Below are 17,990 nucleotides of genomic sequence, written 5' to 3'. Positions count from 1 at the left end.
CACCCAGCCCCTGCCCCAGACCCCTCCCCCTCTCCCCAGCCCCCAACCCAGACCCCCCCCTAACCCAGCCCCCCCCGCCCCCCGCCCTGTCTCCACAGCCCTCTCCACCTCCGCTTCCCTCCTGTCCCTGGCCTGGACGCTGGCCTCCTACCAGAAGGTGCTGCGGGACTCTCGGGACGACAAGCGGCCCCTGTCCTACAAGGGCGCTGTGGCCCAGGTGCTATGGCACCTGTTCACCATTGCAGCCCGCAGTCTGGCCTTCGCGCTCTTTGCCAGTGTCTATAAGCTCTACTTCGGCATCTTCATTGTGGCTCACTGGTGCGTCATGACCTTCTGGGTCATCCAGGGGGAGACGGACTTCTGCATGTCCAAGTGGGAGGAGATCATCTACAACATGGTGGTGGGCATCATCTACATCTTCTGCTGGTTCAATGTCAAGGAGGGCCGCAGCCGCCGCCGCATGACCCTCTACTACTGCATCGTCCTGCTTGAGAACGCTGCGCTCACCGGCTTCTGGTACTCCAGCCGCAACTTCTCCACCGACTTCCGCTCCCTCATCCTGGTCTGCGTGGTGGCCTCCAGCTTTGCGCTGGGCATATTCTTCATGTGTGTCTACTACTGTCTCCTGCACCCCAACGGGCCCATGCTGGGTCCCCAGGCACCTGGCTGCATCTGCCCCCAGTCCCCAGGGCCCTGTGGCCCACCATTCGACGCTGTCACAAGTCCCCCAAGGTCCCTGCCGAGGACTACAGGCGCTGAGAGGGATGGGGCCTCAGTGGGGGGCGAGCGTGCGGGGACCCCCACGCCACCTGTCTTCCAGGTGCGGCCTGGCGTGCCTCCTACACCAGTGGCCCGTACCTTGCGGACAGAGGGGCCTGTCATTCGGATTGATTTGCCTCGTAAGAAGTACCCAGCGTGGGATGCCCATTTTATTGACCGCCGGCTGCGGAAGACCATTCTGGCACTGGAGTACTCCTCACCTGCTACACCCCGGTTGCAGTACCGGAGTGTGGGGGCCTCCCAGGAGCTGCTGGAGTATGAGACCACTGTGTAGGCCACAGGCTCCCCCCCAAAACGGATGGGCTTGGCTGAGCCCACATAGACCATAGTGTTGAGCCTGGAGTTTCAGGGCTTACGGGGGAGTGGATCTGTTGGTCCAAGGGTAGAGTGGCCCCACCATTAGTTCTTTTAGGAGATGGGGCAGCCTTGTGGAGGCCCCACCCCTAGGCCCCATTTTCAGCCTGTGGCCTGTTTTCTAAATTCCCCTGAACCAGGGCCCAGGGAATCAACTGGTGCTACACTCCCCGTGAGCCACCCCGCTTTCATGGGGCCTCCATGTCTGGTGGGGAGGGCCCACACCCTCTCCCCTGCCTGGCATTGTCCACATGACATCCCTGATGGACCTGCCAGAGAAAGGGCACTGTCTGGGGCCCATGACCTAGACCCTATGCTCCTCAGGGGGTGTGGGGAGTGGGCTGCTTCTGTAGTGGGAGGACATCTCTGAGAAGGATGGTGGAGGTCATGGAAGATGTGGCTGAGGTTGGAGCATCCTGTGGGCAAGGTTGGCACAGTTCCTGTAGAATCTGAGGTCTGGATCTGGGGCAAGAGGGAATCAGAGGGAGTTGGGGTGGGGGGTGTTGGGGGGGTGGCTGACAGTGCTGGAGATGGACAGGAGAAAAAACCCTAAGGGGTCCAGGCTGGTAGAAGCATGAAGGGGTGGAAGACTCGGGGGAGAGATGCCCTCTATGCAGAGCATACAGAATAAGGAGAGTGAACTCCTCAGGAGACAAGCTTTGTTGTGGGCTTGGCTGTGGATGAAGTCCCAGACACCTCAGGTGAAATGTCTCAAGGAGCCATTCTTTGTTCTAGATGAGCATCTGGAACATTTCTTCTAGATGAAGGTCTTGAACAGAGCAGATAAAATAGGAAGATACTCTGGGCTTATAGATAACATTCTTGCACATTCAGCAGAGGAAATGTTCTAGAGACATGCTTAGTTCTAGTACACGTCACTGATAAAATGTCTTAGGGAGTCACTCTGATCTGTGTTCTGTTATGAAGGGTGAGGGTGCTGGAGCCCTGCCGCTCTGCTGTGGGAGATTCTAGTTCCTGCCATGGGGGGGGGGGGTCCTCTAGAACCCTGTGCGAATGGAATATTCTAGAAATGGGTGCTCCTGTTCTAGACTTCTGGGGCTTATAGGAGTTCTAGGCCTTTGTCCATCTTGGTCCACAGCCATCTTCCTAAGAAGAAATTGTCCTTAGAACCCCTGAGACATTTCAGCTGCCAACTGGTTCCCAGCTGGAAAAAAACAGCTCCGGGGACATGACGTGAATCCTGGCTGTCAGCCACCCTGCAGATGTGACTCCCTGGGGTGGCATCTGGGAAACTGGCTTGTTTTGCCTCAGATCTAACAACCCCCAAGACCTGTGGTCCATTCCCATGGCCTGAACATCATGGGGTGCCCGTAGGACCACTCACCCAGGGTCACTCCCTGCTTCCTGGGACAGCCAGCCCTGGATAGGTTGGGGGAGTATGGGAGTGGGGAAGTAGGTGGTTCTGTGGAGTGAGGGGACAGAGCCTCTAGGCAGAGCTTAGAACCCCTCCACTGCCCCATGCGAACTAAGGTACATTCACTGGGAAGGGAGAGCAGGGGATGTTAAGGACAGGTGCAGACCCAGGCTGGGGGTGAGGTGGGCCATGAGAATTCTAGACTATGCAAATTAGATGGGTGCTTAGGCCTCACTGGTTCAGCCTCCCTTGGGTTACAGATGGGAAACTGAGGCCCAGAGTGGCAGCTATTCTCACAAGGTCCCAGACTCTTGGCTATCCCATGGAAAGGTGATGGGTAATAATGGTGAGTGTGCTGAGGACACAGGGGGAGGGCCACACTCATGGTGCAGGGTGACTCCAAAGGCAGAGAGGACAGGACTGCCACCATACACACACACAAGCACTCATCATGCCTGTGGTTCCAGTCACCCCAGCCCTGGGCACACAGGCCGAAATGGTGTGTGTAGTCCTCCTGCCAACATTTCTTTTACTTCCCTGATCCCTAAGAGCCTGTGATGGGTGGCGAGAGAATCCCCAGGCTGACCCAGGCCCGCTCTGGTGGGTTCACGCATCCTCATTGTCCTCTGCCCGATGTCTTCAAAGACTGAATTCCATGGCCAGTTACACACACATCAAAGCCTTTGTGAGATGGGAGCTTTGAGAATGTGGACCCAGACCCAGCTGACAGTTTCTCCAGGGCTGACAGTGTCAGGAATGTTCACCCCCTGCTTGCAACATCCCCACAAGAGAGGTGTTGTCAACTCGTCTCATGATGGGAGCAGGCAGAGAGACAACATAAGGTCACCCTTGGCAAGTTATGTTACTCCTCAGGGTCCTAGAAGGGCCTATCTGGCTGCCCCATCCTTCAGCATGCTGGAAGGAAAAGTGAAAGGTATCCCACCTGGGAGCTGTTTTTGGAGACTCCCAGGGAGCCAGGGGACAGGGATGAGCTGGCAGTGCTAGGCACGGCTTGAGGCTCCCAGGGCAGCCGCGGCCACATTTTTGGACTTCACTCCACCCCATTCCCAACCCCCATCATCTCAATTCCACAAAACGTTCCCTCAGGGCCTCTGCCTGCAAGGACATCTGAGCACCAGAGGTGGTCACAGTCAAAGGGCCCGAGGAGAGGGCTGCAGTCACCTCTGCATCTCGCCCTCAAAAAAGAGCTCAGCCCCTTAGGGACTCTCACCCAGGAGCTCAGGACCCCATCATTCCCAGGCCTGAGGTCCCCCTCTCCGCTGCCTGTCCCCACACTTACCCTGCCGGTCCCCTTGTTTCACTGGAAAGAGGAGTCAGTGTGGGGGAGGGCCCCCGTCCCCTTAGAGCTGTCATTTTGTTTTCCTTTCTGTGACACAATCTACCTCAGCCATCTCTCTCTTCCCTGCCAGAATTGGACCCCCTGGGTCCTCCTGCTTCCTGTTCCCTGTCCCTCACCCCAGCCTGGATGCTCAGTCTTTCCCAGAATCCCTACAGAGTCCTTGCAGTGAGCGAGGGCTCCAGAACCACAACCCAGAGGGCCACCTGCCCTCCACATCCATTATACAGGAGAAATTGAGACCCAGAGAGGGCCAGGAACCTCCCAAGATCACACAGGAAGTCAGTTGCAGAGTCAGGATTTTTCTGGGGATGAGAGATAGTGGGGTCCATCTTAATTCTGCCAGGAACAGAAGAGTGCAGGACACTGGTTGCCGAGCAGGGCAGTCCCTGCCCTCGGCATCTCTAACCCCAGGGGACCACTGTCCCCATTCCCAGGGCAGACTTCTGTCCCCCATTTTCTTGAGCCCCGTCCGTGGAACTGCCCCAGGCTGCTGACTGTTCTCCCCAAGCCTCTCCAGACACCACACCCCCTCATGGCGCCTCCATGCACTGATGCACCATGTGCCTTGTAATTGCCACCCCGCTGAACATCACAGACCCCCATCCGTCCCCAGCAAGTGGCTCCCCAACAAGGGAGGCTTTCTTGGGCCCCTCGTCTCATCTGCCTCATCCTTGCTTCTCCCCCAGATCTGCCTTTCCCCAGCCAGCGTCCTGCTACACCTGTGTCACACAGAGTTCGGGAAAGCAGAGGGTGGGTGGTGGGGGATAGGAGACCAGGAGGTCTGGGGAATGTCCAGGTCTCTGGGTGAGGGCCAAGGGGGCTGGGAATATCCATGGAAGGTCTTGTCTCGCAGCCAATGCCCTGCTAAGGACAAAGTTCCACAGGTCCTTTCCTTGGAGCTCACTGGAGCCTGGAGTCCACAGAAGCCTCAGACAGTGGGGAGAAGGTTTACTGGATCAGGGGTACATGGGTTGCAAGCTTAAATGACAATGACAGCAGTGTAAGTGCCATCAATAGGGAGTGGTGAGGTCTGTAGATAATAGAACAGTGTGTGCCCTGCCCATAGGCACTAAAATTTTAATATTTGAAAAACACTGCGGTGGCCAAACTGAACACTCATATTTGGCCCACAGGCCACCAGTTTGAGAAGTCAGAGTCCTGGCTCCCTCTGAGACTTTGCTAGTCCAACCAATACCTCCATGATCTTGCCATCTGAGAGCTGGCCCCACGGCCCTTTCAGCTGAAAAGGAGAGAGAGGTCTAGGAGTGCAGAGGCTCCCTGGTTTGGGAACCATCATCTAATAAGGGCTACAGGCCCCTCCAGTGCCTTGGAGGGACAGTTTAGGGGCTAGAGTCTTCTCCAATTTGGGGGTCCCTGGTTAGGAGGAACTTGCATCGGGAGGGGGGTTGAGTGCAGGTACAGGATGAATATGAAAGCCAGGACCCAACTGCTCCTGCCCTGTGCTGACCCCTGCCACTCTTTGGCACCTGCCTCCTTCCCAAGTTGAGCTGAGGGTAGGGCCTGCGCGGAGTGGGGTGGGGTGGGGGTGGGGGAGGTGTCAATTTCTGTACAAAAGTGCTTTGTCATATCTTAATGGAAGGGACTGAGTGCCAAGCCACATGGGCAGCAGTGGGGACGAGCCCTGAGTCCCTCTTCCCAACCAGAGAGGCTTCTGAGACCCTGGGCCTAAATAAAAAAAGGGACTGTCACGTGCCATTCTGGTTGGGGAGGGGATAGGACATTCCTGGGTTCTTGGTTGCTGCAGGTAGTGGGGAGGGGAGAAAGAACTCTAGTGGGAAATTGTTGGAGTGGCAGAGAAAGGCCCAGTCCAGGCATGGCCTGGTTGCTAGAGGCAGAAAACTCCCCAGGGGACAGAGGGGGTGCCACTTGTACTTGGTCTCTTCCACCCTCCCCTTCTCACAAGGAGAGGGCTGCCCTCTCCTCAGCAACCCGGGCCTTATGCTATGCATAATTGCTGTAAGGGCACCCCCAGCCCAGGGTGAAGGGTGGGGACCAGGGGCACATGCAATAATCTCAGAGTAGAGGGGACCCTGAGACAAATAGGGGGTGATAAAGGTGTGTGGGGGGAAAAGACTATTCTTCCATCTCCCTCTCACTCAAATCCCCAAATCCAACCAGACCTAATATGACCCTCTCCCTCCCCTCTTCCTGCCTGTCTCCATTGGGCTAAACCACCAAACTTGGAGGGGCCTCATATAAATACAGCCCCTAACCCCCCTGGTTTTCTGAACCAGTCATAAAATAGCTGAAAGGGACCTGAACGATTCCCAGAGCCCCCTCTTATTTTCACCCCGTGGAACCTATGGTTTGGGAGATGTTTTCTCCCAAACATGCCTCATTTCTTGAGGAATTCATTTTCCCACATTAAATTAACAAAAGCTGAGCTTCTGATTGCAGATAAATTCTGCCAAGGCCTCAAGTAAGTTTCTAGGGTTTGGGGATGGGGGTATATCTATTCTGTTGGATTGCTTAATACAAAATTCTCAAAAGCACTTGTGGGTATCCATTCCTGCCTCCACAGACCCTCAGGGTCTGGGACCCCAATTTGGGAATCACTGACTTAATCATCCAGAATCCTATCTTACTGAAAGGAAGACCTAGAGACTGGATGTGGCCAGCCCAAGGTCAAACAGCAAGTTGGTGGCAGGGTGGCACCAGAAACCCTGTCCTTTGGGAATCCCACCAGAATATTGCCAACCCTGATCCCCACCCGCTCCACTTTTCCTCTGGACTCCAGGAACCACTAGCCATGCCTGAGGGCTCACTTCCCTCATCAGCACAATTCCGGGTGATTCTCCCCTCCACGTTCTCTCTTCCCTCCCTATTCAGACCTCACCCGTTCCCACATCTGTTTCCCATTCCCAGTCCCACCTCCTAGTATTTACTACATCTGTGCCATCCCCAGTCCCCCCACCCCCACTTGCCCCTCTGTGCTTCCCCAGGAAGGGGGAGGGGGCCCCAAACTGGGGCTTCTGTACTGAGACTCTTTTGTACACCACAAACTTTTTGTATATTTTTAATTTTGCTGCGACATGAGATATTAAAAGTCATTTCAGTATGTGCTGCTTGTGTCCTATTGTTTTGGCTGTTCTGGGCCAGGGGAAGAAGATGAGGGAGGGCTGGGGAGTATGGATATCACCTGCCACAGTCCCTGTGGCTCCTTTAAGAGACAAAGGCATTTGGCTGGGAAAGGGCAGGACATTACACAAAGTTCCCTGTTGATTGGACAGAGTCTCAATCAATCAAACAGATTTAGGGCCAAAAATTTTAGGGATTATCTCCAATCTCATTTTACAGATAAGGAAAAAAGACATGAGGGGATGGGGCATACTTGTCAGATCACAGAATGATTCCATGACAAAAATCAAGACCCAGACTGAAGTTCCTAACTCCAGTAAAACAAATATTGTGTCCCTATGTGCCAAAGTTCTAGGCACAAGGAAAAAAGAAGATATAACACAGGCATGGCCCCTACCCTCAAGGAGCTTACATTCTAGGGAGTATTGCCTCTAAAAGTTCCCCTACCTCTAGGGTTACCACTCTAATTCAGTGGTTCTCAAACTTCAAAGTGCATCAGAATCACTTAGCAGGGAGGGAGCTTATTTTAAATGCAGATTTCTGGCTCCCTAACCAGGTGGTGGACAGAACATGCCTGGAAATCTGCATTTAGAGTTCTCCAGGGGATTCTGGAGCAAGGGGGTCTTAGGACCTCACTTTGAGGACCACCACTTTAATGCATCCTCCCACAGACCTAATCATGGTGTTCCCTTGCTTTAGAACCTCCCATGGCTCCCTAGTACCAAACCTTTCTGCCTGACTTTTCACAAACTGGGCCCATCTTTCTGGATGACATCATGCCTGTTACTCCTAAGGCCGGTGCAACCATCTTGCTAGTTGCATAAGCCTGCTCGAGCTGCCATAACAAAATGCCATAGATCAGGTGGCTTAAACATTAGTTTATTTTCTCACAGTTCTGGAGACTGCAAGTCTGAAACCAGAATACTGGCAAGGTCGGGTTCTGGTGAGGGCTCTTTCCTTGGTTTGTAGATGGCTGCCTTCTCCCTGTGTCTGCACATGGCCTTTCCTCTATGCAAGAACACCTCTGGTGTTCCTGTGTGTGTCCACATTTCCTCTTCTTATAAAGACACCAGTGAGATTGGATTAGTGCCCTCCCCAAGAACCTCATTTTACCTTAATGACCTCTTCACCCCTCCTTTGGCAACTGGCCAGTAGGGGGATCCAAACCCTTATCCTTGTTGTTATAACCCCTCACTCTAACTAATGGATCTACCAGCCATCCCCTTAATGACCTCTTTAAAGGCCTGATGGAGTTTGGATGTATCGTCCTCCCAGAACTCAAGGAAATCTGATCTCCAATGTGGCAATTTGTGTCATGGGGGCAGATCCTTCATGAATGGATTAATGCTCTCCCTGGGGGAGGAGGGGTAGTGAGTGAGATCTTGCTCTATCAGTTCCTGCGAGAGCTGGTTGTTTATAGGACCCTGGCACCTTCTCTTTCTCTCCTGCCTCCTTTTGCCGTGTGATCTGCTTGTACCCGCCGGCTCCCTGCCACTTTCCACCATGACTAGAAGCAGCCTGAGGCCCGTGCCAGATGCCAAATAAACCTCTGTTCTTTATAAATCACCCAGTCTCAGGTATTTCTGTTATAGCAACACAGAACTGACTAATACAAAGCCCTATCTCCAAATATCATTAGGTAGAGTACTGGGGATTAGGGCTTCAACATGTAAATGTCAGGGGAAGGGGAAGGAGACACAATTCAGCCAATGACACCAGTAAAGTAGAATATGTAAGGAACGTGATGCCATTGTTGAGCTGCTCAAGTAACCAGCCATGAAAACACTTATTATTGGCCTTCTTGCCTTGAGAGATAACACATTTTCCTTCTTGTCTAAGCCACCTGTGGTCGGGTGGTCGGTTCCTTGCAGTCAGAAGCATCACAACTCAGTCACTATGTGTTTGTTCAAGCTGTTTCCTCTACCTAGAGTTACCTCTCTTCCATCCACCCTTCAAGACTCTGCTTTAATTCCATGGGCTGGGGAATGGCTCCTGATTTGCCTTCCCCAAACAAGTCGCTTGCCTTAAAATCCTTTGCTTATGTGTCTTTTTCTCTAGCCAGATCAGGGCCAGCATATGCACGGCCCACCTACTGCTGTGCTCCCCGCTCCTGCCCGTGGCAGGCATTGATAATTGATCCCTTTTGCCTGCTGGGAGTAGATCTGGTTTTTATAATACTATACACAGCAATCCAGGCTACCTGAATCAATCAACTGTAGGTGGTTCAAAAGAGATGAATCCTATCTGCCACAACTGTTAAGTCTTTGTGAGCATGGACTTTGTTTTGCTTTGTTTGATTCTCAAGCTAATTTTAATAATATATGTAATCATTGTATGCTTCTGTTCCCATTTAATCTTAGCCTTCTGAGGCAGGAATCATCATTATCCTGCTTTTGACACACAAGGACTCTGAGGCTCTGAGAGATGAGGTAACTTGTTCAAGTTCATACATACTTGAATGTAGGTCCACCTGTCTCCAACCATTTCCACTGACATTTACTAAGTGCTTCATTATCCTGCTTTTGACGCACAAGGACTCTGAGGCTCTTAGAGATGAGGTAACTTGTTCAAGTTCATACATACTTGAATGTAGGTCCACCTGTCTCCAACCATTTCCACTGACATTTACTAAGTGCTTCATTATCCTGCTTTTGACGCACAAGGACTCTGAGGCTCTTAGAGATGAGGTAACTTGTTCAAGTTCATACATACTTGAATGTAGGTCCACCTGTCTCCAACCATTTCCACTGACATTTACTAAGTGCTTCATTATCCTGCTTTTGACGCACAAGGACTCTGAGGCTCTTAGAGATGAGGTAACTTGTTCAAGTTCATACATACTTGAATGTAGGTCCACCTGTCTCCAACCATTTCCACTGACATTTACTAAGTGCTTCATCTGTTCTTGACTATGGGGTGGGCACTGCAGGGAATACAGAGAGAGTTTTCTATTTCTAGTGGCATTCAAAACACTTACTGTCCTATCTAAGATTCCCAAGAGTTCAGTGATGTTTGGAGTAAGTCCAGGAATAATATAAGCTCCCATTTTATAGATAGAGAAACTGAGGCCCAGAGAGAGGAAAAGGCTGGCAAATGCCAGTCATGGAGAGCAAGAGACCACCTTTCCTGCCCTGCTGCCACTAGAGGGTGGGAATTCTGGACTGGCTTAAGGGGTTCAGTGGGAGTTTTGATGTCCAGAGCAGGGTCAGGGATTGGCTCACACACCCTGGCCTCTTCCTTTGGCCCAGCAAGCTGAGCGGAGATCTCACTTCCTGCTCCTGGGAGGTGCCTGGCAGGATGTAGGAGAGCAGGAGGGAGTGGCTGTGGGAGCCCGCACCAAGCAGTCTGGGCCATTACAGCTCCCAGGGAGGGAGAGAAAGGAGAACTGCTGGTGGCAGAGAGTCTCCTGCAGCTCTCACACCCAGATGCAACAAGGAGCTCTGACCCTCCCTCCAACCACACTGACCTATCACACCCACACTTTCAAAAAAAGCTTTCAAAACAATCCAGTGCACTGGCACCTTCACTTTACCTTTTTTTTTTTTTTTTTTTTTTTTTTTTTTAAAATTTTTTTTTCTACTGCCTTCTCATCCATGGCCTTGTATCTTTCTTGCCATACCTCTGACTAGCAGGACAGAGCTTTTGGGTTAATTGTTCCCATTGGAAAGGTAAGGAAGCTGAAGCCAAGAGAGGTTACAATAAACAACCTGTCCTGGGTCCTACAGCAAGTCAGTTGCAGAGCATGGGCCTCCAGAACCCGGGTGTCATGGGGATGTGGATGGCCCACGCAGAACCTTTCCAACAGTCCCTGGTGGGGCGTGCAGAGTGCATAGGTCCTAGAGATAAGGAACACTAGGCTTCAGATCCAGACCAGCCAGAAATCCCAGGTCTTCTTATTCACTTTGTGACCTCCTTGAGCCAGGCTCCGCACTTGAGTTCAGTTTTTAAAATCTGTATAACAGGTGTGATAATGGTACCTCAATATTGTGAGGAATAAGTGAGATGAAATTTGTAAAGGGCTCAGCACAGATCGATGAAGGGGGCCTTGCCTCCCTAATATTCTCCCAAGAGACTGTAAAACAACCCAGGACCCATAGACTGGTAAATATTTAATATTTATTAAGCACTTAATACGTGCCAAGAGCTCTTCTAAGTATATTTAATCCTTACAAGTTCACTATGAGGTCAAATTAGTGTTATGCCCATTTTATACATTGGAAGACTGAGGCATGGGTGGTCAAGGTTACAACCCTACTAAGTGGCAAAGCATGATTGAAACTCAGGAAGCCTGTCTCCAAAGCCCACGCACACTGCCACCCTTAACAGCAATAATTAACATTTTTAAATCATCACTTGCTTGGACACAGTATTCCATAGTTTATGAAGCATGCTCCACCCCCTCTTTCATTCATTTCTCACTACGGTAGCCCAGGAAGGGAGACAATGTTTACTCCCAATTTATAGAGGGGAGGGGGAAACAGGCTCTGAAAGTGGGGACTGACTTGCCTGGTCAAGGTCACACAGCTAGTCAGTGACAGAAGTAGGGCTGGAACTTGGGATTTTCTAGATTTGGACTCCATATTTGGGGTACCCTTCCCTGGCCTTACCCAACCCCCAATCCCCCCGATAGCATGCCTCTGGCTGGGGGCCTTGTCTCCCCAGGTCACTTACTCTGCCTGGGCTTCCACCCTTCAGCTGTAGGGTCCCAAGACTGTGTCCTCCACGCCCCCATTCACCCCCCACCCCCCCACCACTATCAGATGGGAGGGGCAGGAACTCCAGGGCTGGTGGAGTTTCCGATCAGGCAGGAAAAAGAACAAAGGAACAAGGGGTGGGGGTGGCCAGGAGGGTGGCAGGAGTAGAGGGAACACTTCACCATGGAATACGAAGTCAAGAAAGGGAAGAAGGTAGGTGGGAGTTTGGGAGAAGCTGGGGAGGGGAGAAGTCTGGGGTGCAAGGTGGGGGACAGCAAGTGGCATAAGCGGGGCTTTTCTTCTCATTTGGAGGGACCTTCCTTCCCACCCTTGCACAGCCAGACATTTGGGCTCTAATCTGTTTCTCTACTGTCAGTGGCCTCTGTCATCCCTGGAATGGACAGACAGACAGGGACCTTTATGGGAAACCTGGCAAGACAGACTTAGTTTGGGAGATACTCCAAACCTGCTTCCTTAGTGTCCCTGGTGGTTCCTTCCTGCAGTTTCTCACACAGAAGGATAGTCACCCAGCAGACCCACTCCCCTGCTCCCCACTGTCCCAGACAGAAGGACCCCATCCAGGGTAATTCTATGCTAGGAGGCTGCCTATCCAGGCTTGGGTCTCCCACCTGCTCCCCTGCTGTGTCCAACCTACCCCTACCCCTACCCCATCTTTATACAAGGGCCCACTGCTAAGGCCTCACAGCCCAGGAGTCACTTCCCAACCCCTACCCCCACCCTGCACCCCAATCATCACCCCTTCCTGACTCTGAGACGTTTTGTAATCTACTTCTCTGGGCATCTTACCTGGTAATCTTTGGGGTTCAGGGAGGTCCACAGATTCCACCTCCCACCCCACCCTCATCCTCACACAGCCCTCTTCCCCTGGAAAATATGGTTCAGAGCTGCTCTAAAAGGTACCCATATGAATCGTGGAGGGCTCAGAAGGGAGCCAAGACACATGTGCGTGTTCTCTCTTGTTCTTTTGATAGCTATTTATTGGGCACCTATTATGTGCCGGGCACCTATTATGTGCCCAGCACAGTGCCTGGTGCTGGGATGATGCAGTGATAAGCAAAGTCAGACAAGGTCCCTACTCTCTCCCTGGAGCTCACAGTCTAGTGGGAGAAGCAACTATTAATTTTTTTTAAAGGCAATGAGTGAATTAATGTAAAATCGCATAAAAGTCCCCATAATCAGTGCCAGGAGATAGAATATTAGGGTGCCCAGCCCTAGGCTGGTCAGTTTGAGCTGACAGGTGAGAGGAAAGGAGGAAGGGAAGGTTGTTTTGGGCAGAGGAACAGAATGTGCAAAAACCCTGTGGTAAAAGGAATGTAGTAAGTAGGAAGGACTGAAAGATGGCCCTGGAGCTGGAGGGGGCGTGTGGGGTAAGATGAGACTGGAGAGGTAGGCAGGGCTGGACCACTCAGGGTCACAGACAAAGCATTTACCCCCCACCCCAACCCCTACACACTCACATACACAGGATAAAGTCCCAGTTCCATAGCTGGCATTCAAGGTCTCCAGGACATGGTCATCTCATAATACAGCCACGACAGACTGATTGCACATGGTTTCTCCAGGCACATCGTTATCCAGTCTTTGAGGTCTCCAGGACTTTGCACATACTGTGCCCTCTGCTTGGAATGCCTTCTCCCAGATAGTTTGCTCTCATTTCTCAGAGCTTCCACATACCCCATCCAGGCTCCAAGATATTGGTCCTAAAACCTGAGCTGAGCATGCAGCAGAATCACCTGGAGGGCTTATTAAAACCCAGATTACTGGGTCTTACCCCAGTTTCTGATCCATTAAGTCTTGGATGGGGCTCAAGAATTTGCATCTCTACCAAGCTCCCCTGTGGTGCTGATGCTGCTGTGGTCGTGGGGCCACACTTTGAGAACCACTCATTTAGATCCTGGATACTCAAACTGTGGTGTGCAGTCCACTAGCACCAGCATCAGCTGGGAGCTCGTTAGAAATGCCCAACCCACCGGCCTGGTGGCACACTCGGTAGAGTGCGGCACTTGGGAGCGTGGTGGCGCTCCCGCCGAGGGTTCGGATCCCATATAGAGACCGGTCCGCTCACTGGTTGAGCACGGTGTGGGCGTGACACCGAGGGTTGCGATCCTGTTGCCGGTCACGAAAAAAGGGAAAAAAAAAAAAAAAAAAAGAAATGCCCAACCCAGCCCTAATGAATCAGAACTAGTGGGCACAGTAAAGTTTGCAACTCACTAGTTTAGGTCATTTATCACAAGCCCTGCAGGCAAGGATGGGGTCCAGTTCTCCACTGAATCCCCAGCCCCCAGCACAGGATCCCACCATACAAATATGAATAAATGTTTACTGGATGAGTGAGGGAATGAAGACATGCATTTATGGACTTGTGTATTGTCTGTTTACCTGAACTAGAATATGAGCTCCTTGAGGGCAGGGGTATTGTCTTGTTCACACTCATTTTGTGTGAGTTAAATTATTATACCGCACATTCTTAGTGGTTTTCAGCTGAGCTGCTCATTGAAATCACCTAAAAATCCTGATGACAGGGTCTCAGTTCCAGGATTCCTGATTCTAATGGTCTGGGATGTAGCCTGGGTGTCTGGAGTTTTAGAAGCTCTCCAGGTAGTTCTAAAGTACAGCCAGGGTTGCGAGCAATGCTCTGAAGTGTGGTTCTCACACTTGAGCAAGCATCAGAGTCACCTGGAGGGTTGTTCAAACCTAATTGCAGGCCCTACTCCCAGAGTTTCTTATTCAGTAGGTCCAGGATGGGGACCAAGAATCTGCATTTCTCTCAAGTTCCCAGATGATGAGGCTGCTGGAGGCTGCAATGTGTGTGCTCACTCCAGGAGACACACATTGAGAACTGCTGCTCTAGAGTAATGCTCAGACTTTCCTCTGCAATTTAGATTCTGTTAGTCTGGGACAGGGCCCTGGAATTTGCACCTTTAATTTTGATCCAGGCCACTTTCATGCTGGTGCCCCTGGATTATACTTAAATTTACTTATTCTACCCTGTTTCTTAAACCTGGTTGGCAGGGGCCACATTCCCACTTGGCTGTTTAAGATGGAGGTTTTGAACCTGGACTGCTCAGGGTGAACTATTGCTTCCACCACTACTAGCTAATGACCTTATCAGCTATTTCCCTCCCTGGGGCTTAGTTTCTCCATCTGTAAAATGGGAATCACAGGGGTACCACGTCTACAGAGTTTTGTGAGAATTAAGTTAGTTAATGTAAGTAAAACAATGAGCATGGAAAGTAAGTGCTCTATAAAGTCAGCCACTGTAATTACTGTTATTCTACCTGTCCTCCCCCAGGGTTTTGTATCCCCCATCCGAAGGCTAGTCTTCCCCAAGGCCGGGCGCCGGGCAGCCTTTCGGAGCAGTGTGAGTCGCCGGCCCCTGCATTCGATGCCCCTTTATCCCCCTGACTACCTTATCGACCCCCAGATTCTGCTGTGTGACTACCTGGAGAAAGAGGTCAAGGTGCGTGTGGGATGAGAAGGGGAGGGACAACCTTGGGGTGAGGAAGAGATCTTACCTGTTCTCCATACCAACCCCTCACCAGTCCTGTCTCACACAGGGGAAGCAGTGACACATGAGAAAGAGGTCTGGGTTCATGTCAGCCTCGACCCTGCCTTAGGCTGTACCCACAGCAAGTGACCTACACCTACTGAGCCTCAGTGTTCCCACCTTACCATGGGACTCAAACCTTACCCCCAGGGGAGAGTGGATGGGAGAGGGTTTGGTGCACAGAAAAGCCCTACCTATCCATGAGATTTTACTGCGGTGACCTTGTTGTTACTCAGTGTCCAGGTTAACAGCAAACCACAAAGGACTCTGACAACTCAAGGGCTTTACTTCTATTTCGTGGACACCATGAAAGAGCAGTGGTAGATCCTCATTTTACCAAGGAAAGTTGATATGGGGGTAGGGTTGTCAGATTTAGCAAACACAGGCCATCTTGTTCAATTTAAATATCAGATAAGCAATGAATGCTGTTTTTTAGCATAAGTATATCCCAAGTATTTCATGGGACTAAAAGTACTAAAAACTTTTTCTTTTTTTTTTTTTTTTTTAAAGATGACCGGTAAGGGGATCTTAACCCTCGACTTGGTGTTGTCAGCACCACGCTCTCCCAAGTGAGCAAACCGGCCATCCCCATATAGGGATCCGAACCCATGGCCTTGGTGTTATCAGCACCGCACTCTCCTGAGTGAGCCACCGGCCGGCCCTACTAAAAACTATTTTAAAAACTTAGTTTATTAGTTGTCTGGCTGAAATTCCAATTAAACTGGCATCCTGTATTTTATCTGGCAACCCTATATGGAGGAATAAACTAATAAATCCACTTAAAAATTGGGGACTAAAATTTCATAGAGAATAAAAAGAGAGAAGGTTTGATTGGTGGAATTCACCTAGAAGAATACAACTAAAAATAATGGAAAAAATTCTTATATTGAATAACATTTAAGTGATAACGTTAAGTTATAGAATGAAGAACTAATTTATTGATTTAGGACATCTCTTTTCTGACAAAATATAATATACGAATTCGATACAACATTCTTCCCTTTCCATTTGACTTTGCAACAAGATCATCGAGAAGGCAAGTGATTTGCAGTCAGTATGAAATGACGCTGGGGTGAAGAGAGCCACTCAGGCCAGAGGAAATTCATAGGGGGTCAGTTCTTTCAAGCTATTACAGTGACTTCTGCTTCCCTGCGGAGCCCTATAAGGTTAAATGACTGTGTGTTAATGCAATCTAAGCTAGCAGTTGAGAGTGTGGGATCTGGTGTGTGGAACTCAGTTTTGCCCTTTCTAGCTCTATAATCCTGGGACAAGTCACACTGTGCCTTGGTTTTCCCATCCTTAGAGCAAGGATGAATGAGTGAATACATAAAAAGCACTCAGAACTGTGTCTGGCTTCTATTATGGGCTCAATAAAAGCTATTATCAGGTTATTATTAATTGAGCTATTTTTATCTCTGTATCGCACTGCATCAGTGAGGAGGCCAAGGTCCTCCAAGGCTTCAAGGTGACTTCTGTGTTCTCCTCCCACCCCATCTCCCATCCAGTTCCTGGGCCACCTCACCTGGGTGACTTCCTCACTGAACCCCTCCAGCCGGGACGAGCTCCTGCAGCTGCTGGACACGGCCAGGGTGAGGCTCTGGGGAGGGAGGAGGCAGGGTCTCTGTCGTCTGCTTCTCCTTCTCCTACCCACGGCCCTGGGGACTCAGGAGATCCGACTCACCCCGCAGCAGCTGAAGGAGCTGCCGCTGAAGACCACGGCGGAGCAGGACAGCATCCTGAGCCTGTCGGCTCGCTGCCTGCTGCTCACCTGGCGCGACAACGAGGAGCTCATCCTACGGATCCCCACGCACGAGATCGCCGCCGCCTCCTACCTGCAGGACGACGCGCTGCACCTGCTAGTGCTTAAGACGGGTACAGCGGGCGGGAACTGGCCAGGGCAGGGCCGGGAGGTGAGAAGGGAGAGAAAGGACCCAGGGTTTAGTCTTGGGAATGGGCGTGACTTGCGGCAGGTGCAAGGCCTGAGGCCGGGTGAGGGGGTGATGGAAAAGGCCTGACCACGCTATCCTGAGACGAGGCGCCGGCCGAAGAGGCCACATGCAAGAAGACGGAGCCTGAGGTTGAGGATGAAGGATGGGAGACCCGAAGTTAAAGGGCGTGGTGAAGGGAGCGTGACCACACCGCTCCGAGGCGAGGGTGGAGTCGCGAGCTCCGGGCGGGGTCTGGCCTAGGGGCGGAGCCTGACCTGGGGCGGGGCCAGTGGTCAAGGGGCGGAGCTTGTGGTTGAGGGCGCTTGAGTCGTCAGACCCGGCCAAATTAGGGGCGGGGCCTGGGGCCAGGGACGGGGTTGAGGAGAGTGAGGAAGTGGGAATCCGGGGGGGAGGGGGCCTGAAACGAGGTACAGGGTCCGAGTTAAGGGTGCGGAGGGAGGGGTCGACCTGACCACCACCCTCAGGTCAGAGGCAGGTTGAGGCGAGGGCCGCGGAGGTGGGCTGGGGGGGTGGGAAGCGCCCCGCCACCTCCCGGAGGCCAGGGGTGGAGCCAAGACCGGGGTGGAGCCTGAGGCCGAGGTCGGGGCGGGAAAGTACGGACTCGGAGCGGGGCGGGAATGGCCGCACGACTTCCAGACCAGGGGTGGGGCCTGAGGCCAGGGGCGGCGGGGCCGGGCCCTCCAGCTGGCCTCGGGAGGGGTCTCTCAGCCCGGATCTTCTGCTGTTGACGGCCCCCCGGCCTCTCCTAGGTCTGGGCGTGGACCCGGTGCCCGCCGGCGTGGACGCCAGCCCCGGCGGCGCGGGGCGCGAC

At 52.0% G+C, this 17,990-nt stretch overlaps 2 protein-coding genes across 2 annotated transcripts in view; both read left to right on the top strand.

The window, feature by feature from the left end:
• XKR7 (XK, Kell blood group complex subunit-related family, member 7) overlaps positions 1–1,054 on the top strand; it is a gene marked incomplete at its 5' end in the record, with an annotated part of 25,571 nt that extends 24,517 nt beyond the window's left edge. Inside the window, one exon of the mRNA XM_008577368.1 lies at positions 99–1,054. Coding sequence (XP_008575590.1) covers positions 99–1,054 — 956 coding nt within the window. The remainder of the gene's footprint in view (positions 1–98) is intronic.
• Positions 1,055–11,845: 10,791 nt separating this feature from the next.
• Positions 11,846–17,990, top strand: part of CCM2L (cerebral cavernous malformation 2-like) — a 16,814-nt gene continuing 10,669 nt past the window's right edge. Inside the window, exons 1-5 of the mRNA XM_008577359.1 lie at positions 11,846–11,875; positions 14,976–15,143; positions 16,736–16,819; positions 16,919–17,102; positions 17,929–17,985. Of these exons, the coding sequence (XP_008575581.1) occupies positions 11,846–11,875; positions 14,976–15,143; positions 16,736–16,819; positions 16,919–17,102; positions 17,929–17,985 (523 nt within the window). The remainder of the gene's footprint in view (positions 11,876–14,975; positions 15,144–16,735; positions 16,820–16,918; positions 17,103–17,928; positions 17,986–17,990) is intronic.

The sequence above is a fragment of the Galeopterus variegatus genome, unplaced genomic scaffold (genome assembly GCF_000696425.1).
Source record: "Galeopterus variegatus unplaced genomic scaffold, G_variegatus-3.0.2 Scaffold65, whole genome shotgun sequence".
Lineage (NCBI taxonomy): Eukaryota > Metazoa > Chordata > Mammalia > Dermoptera > Cynocephalidae > Galeopterus > Galeopterus variegatus.
This window is presented reverse-complemented; position numbering and strand designations above follow the sequence as displayed.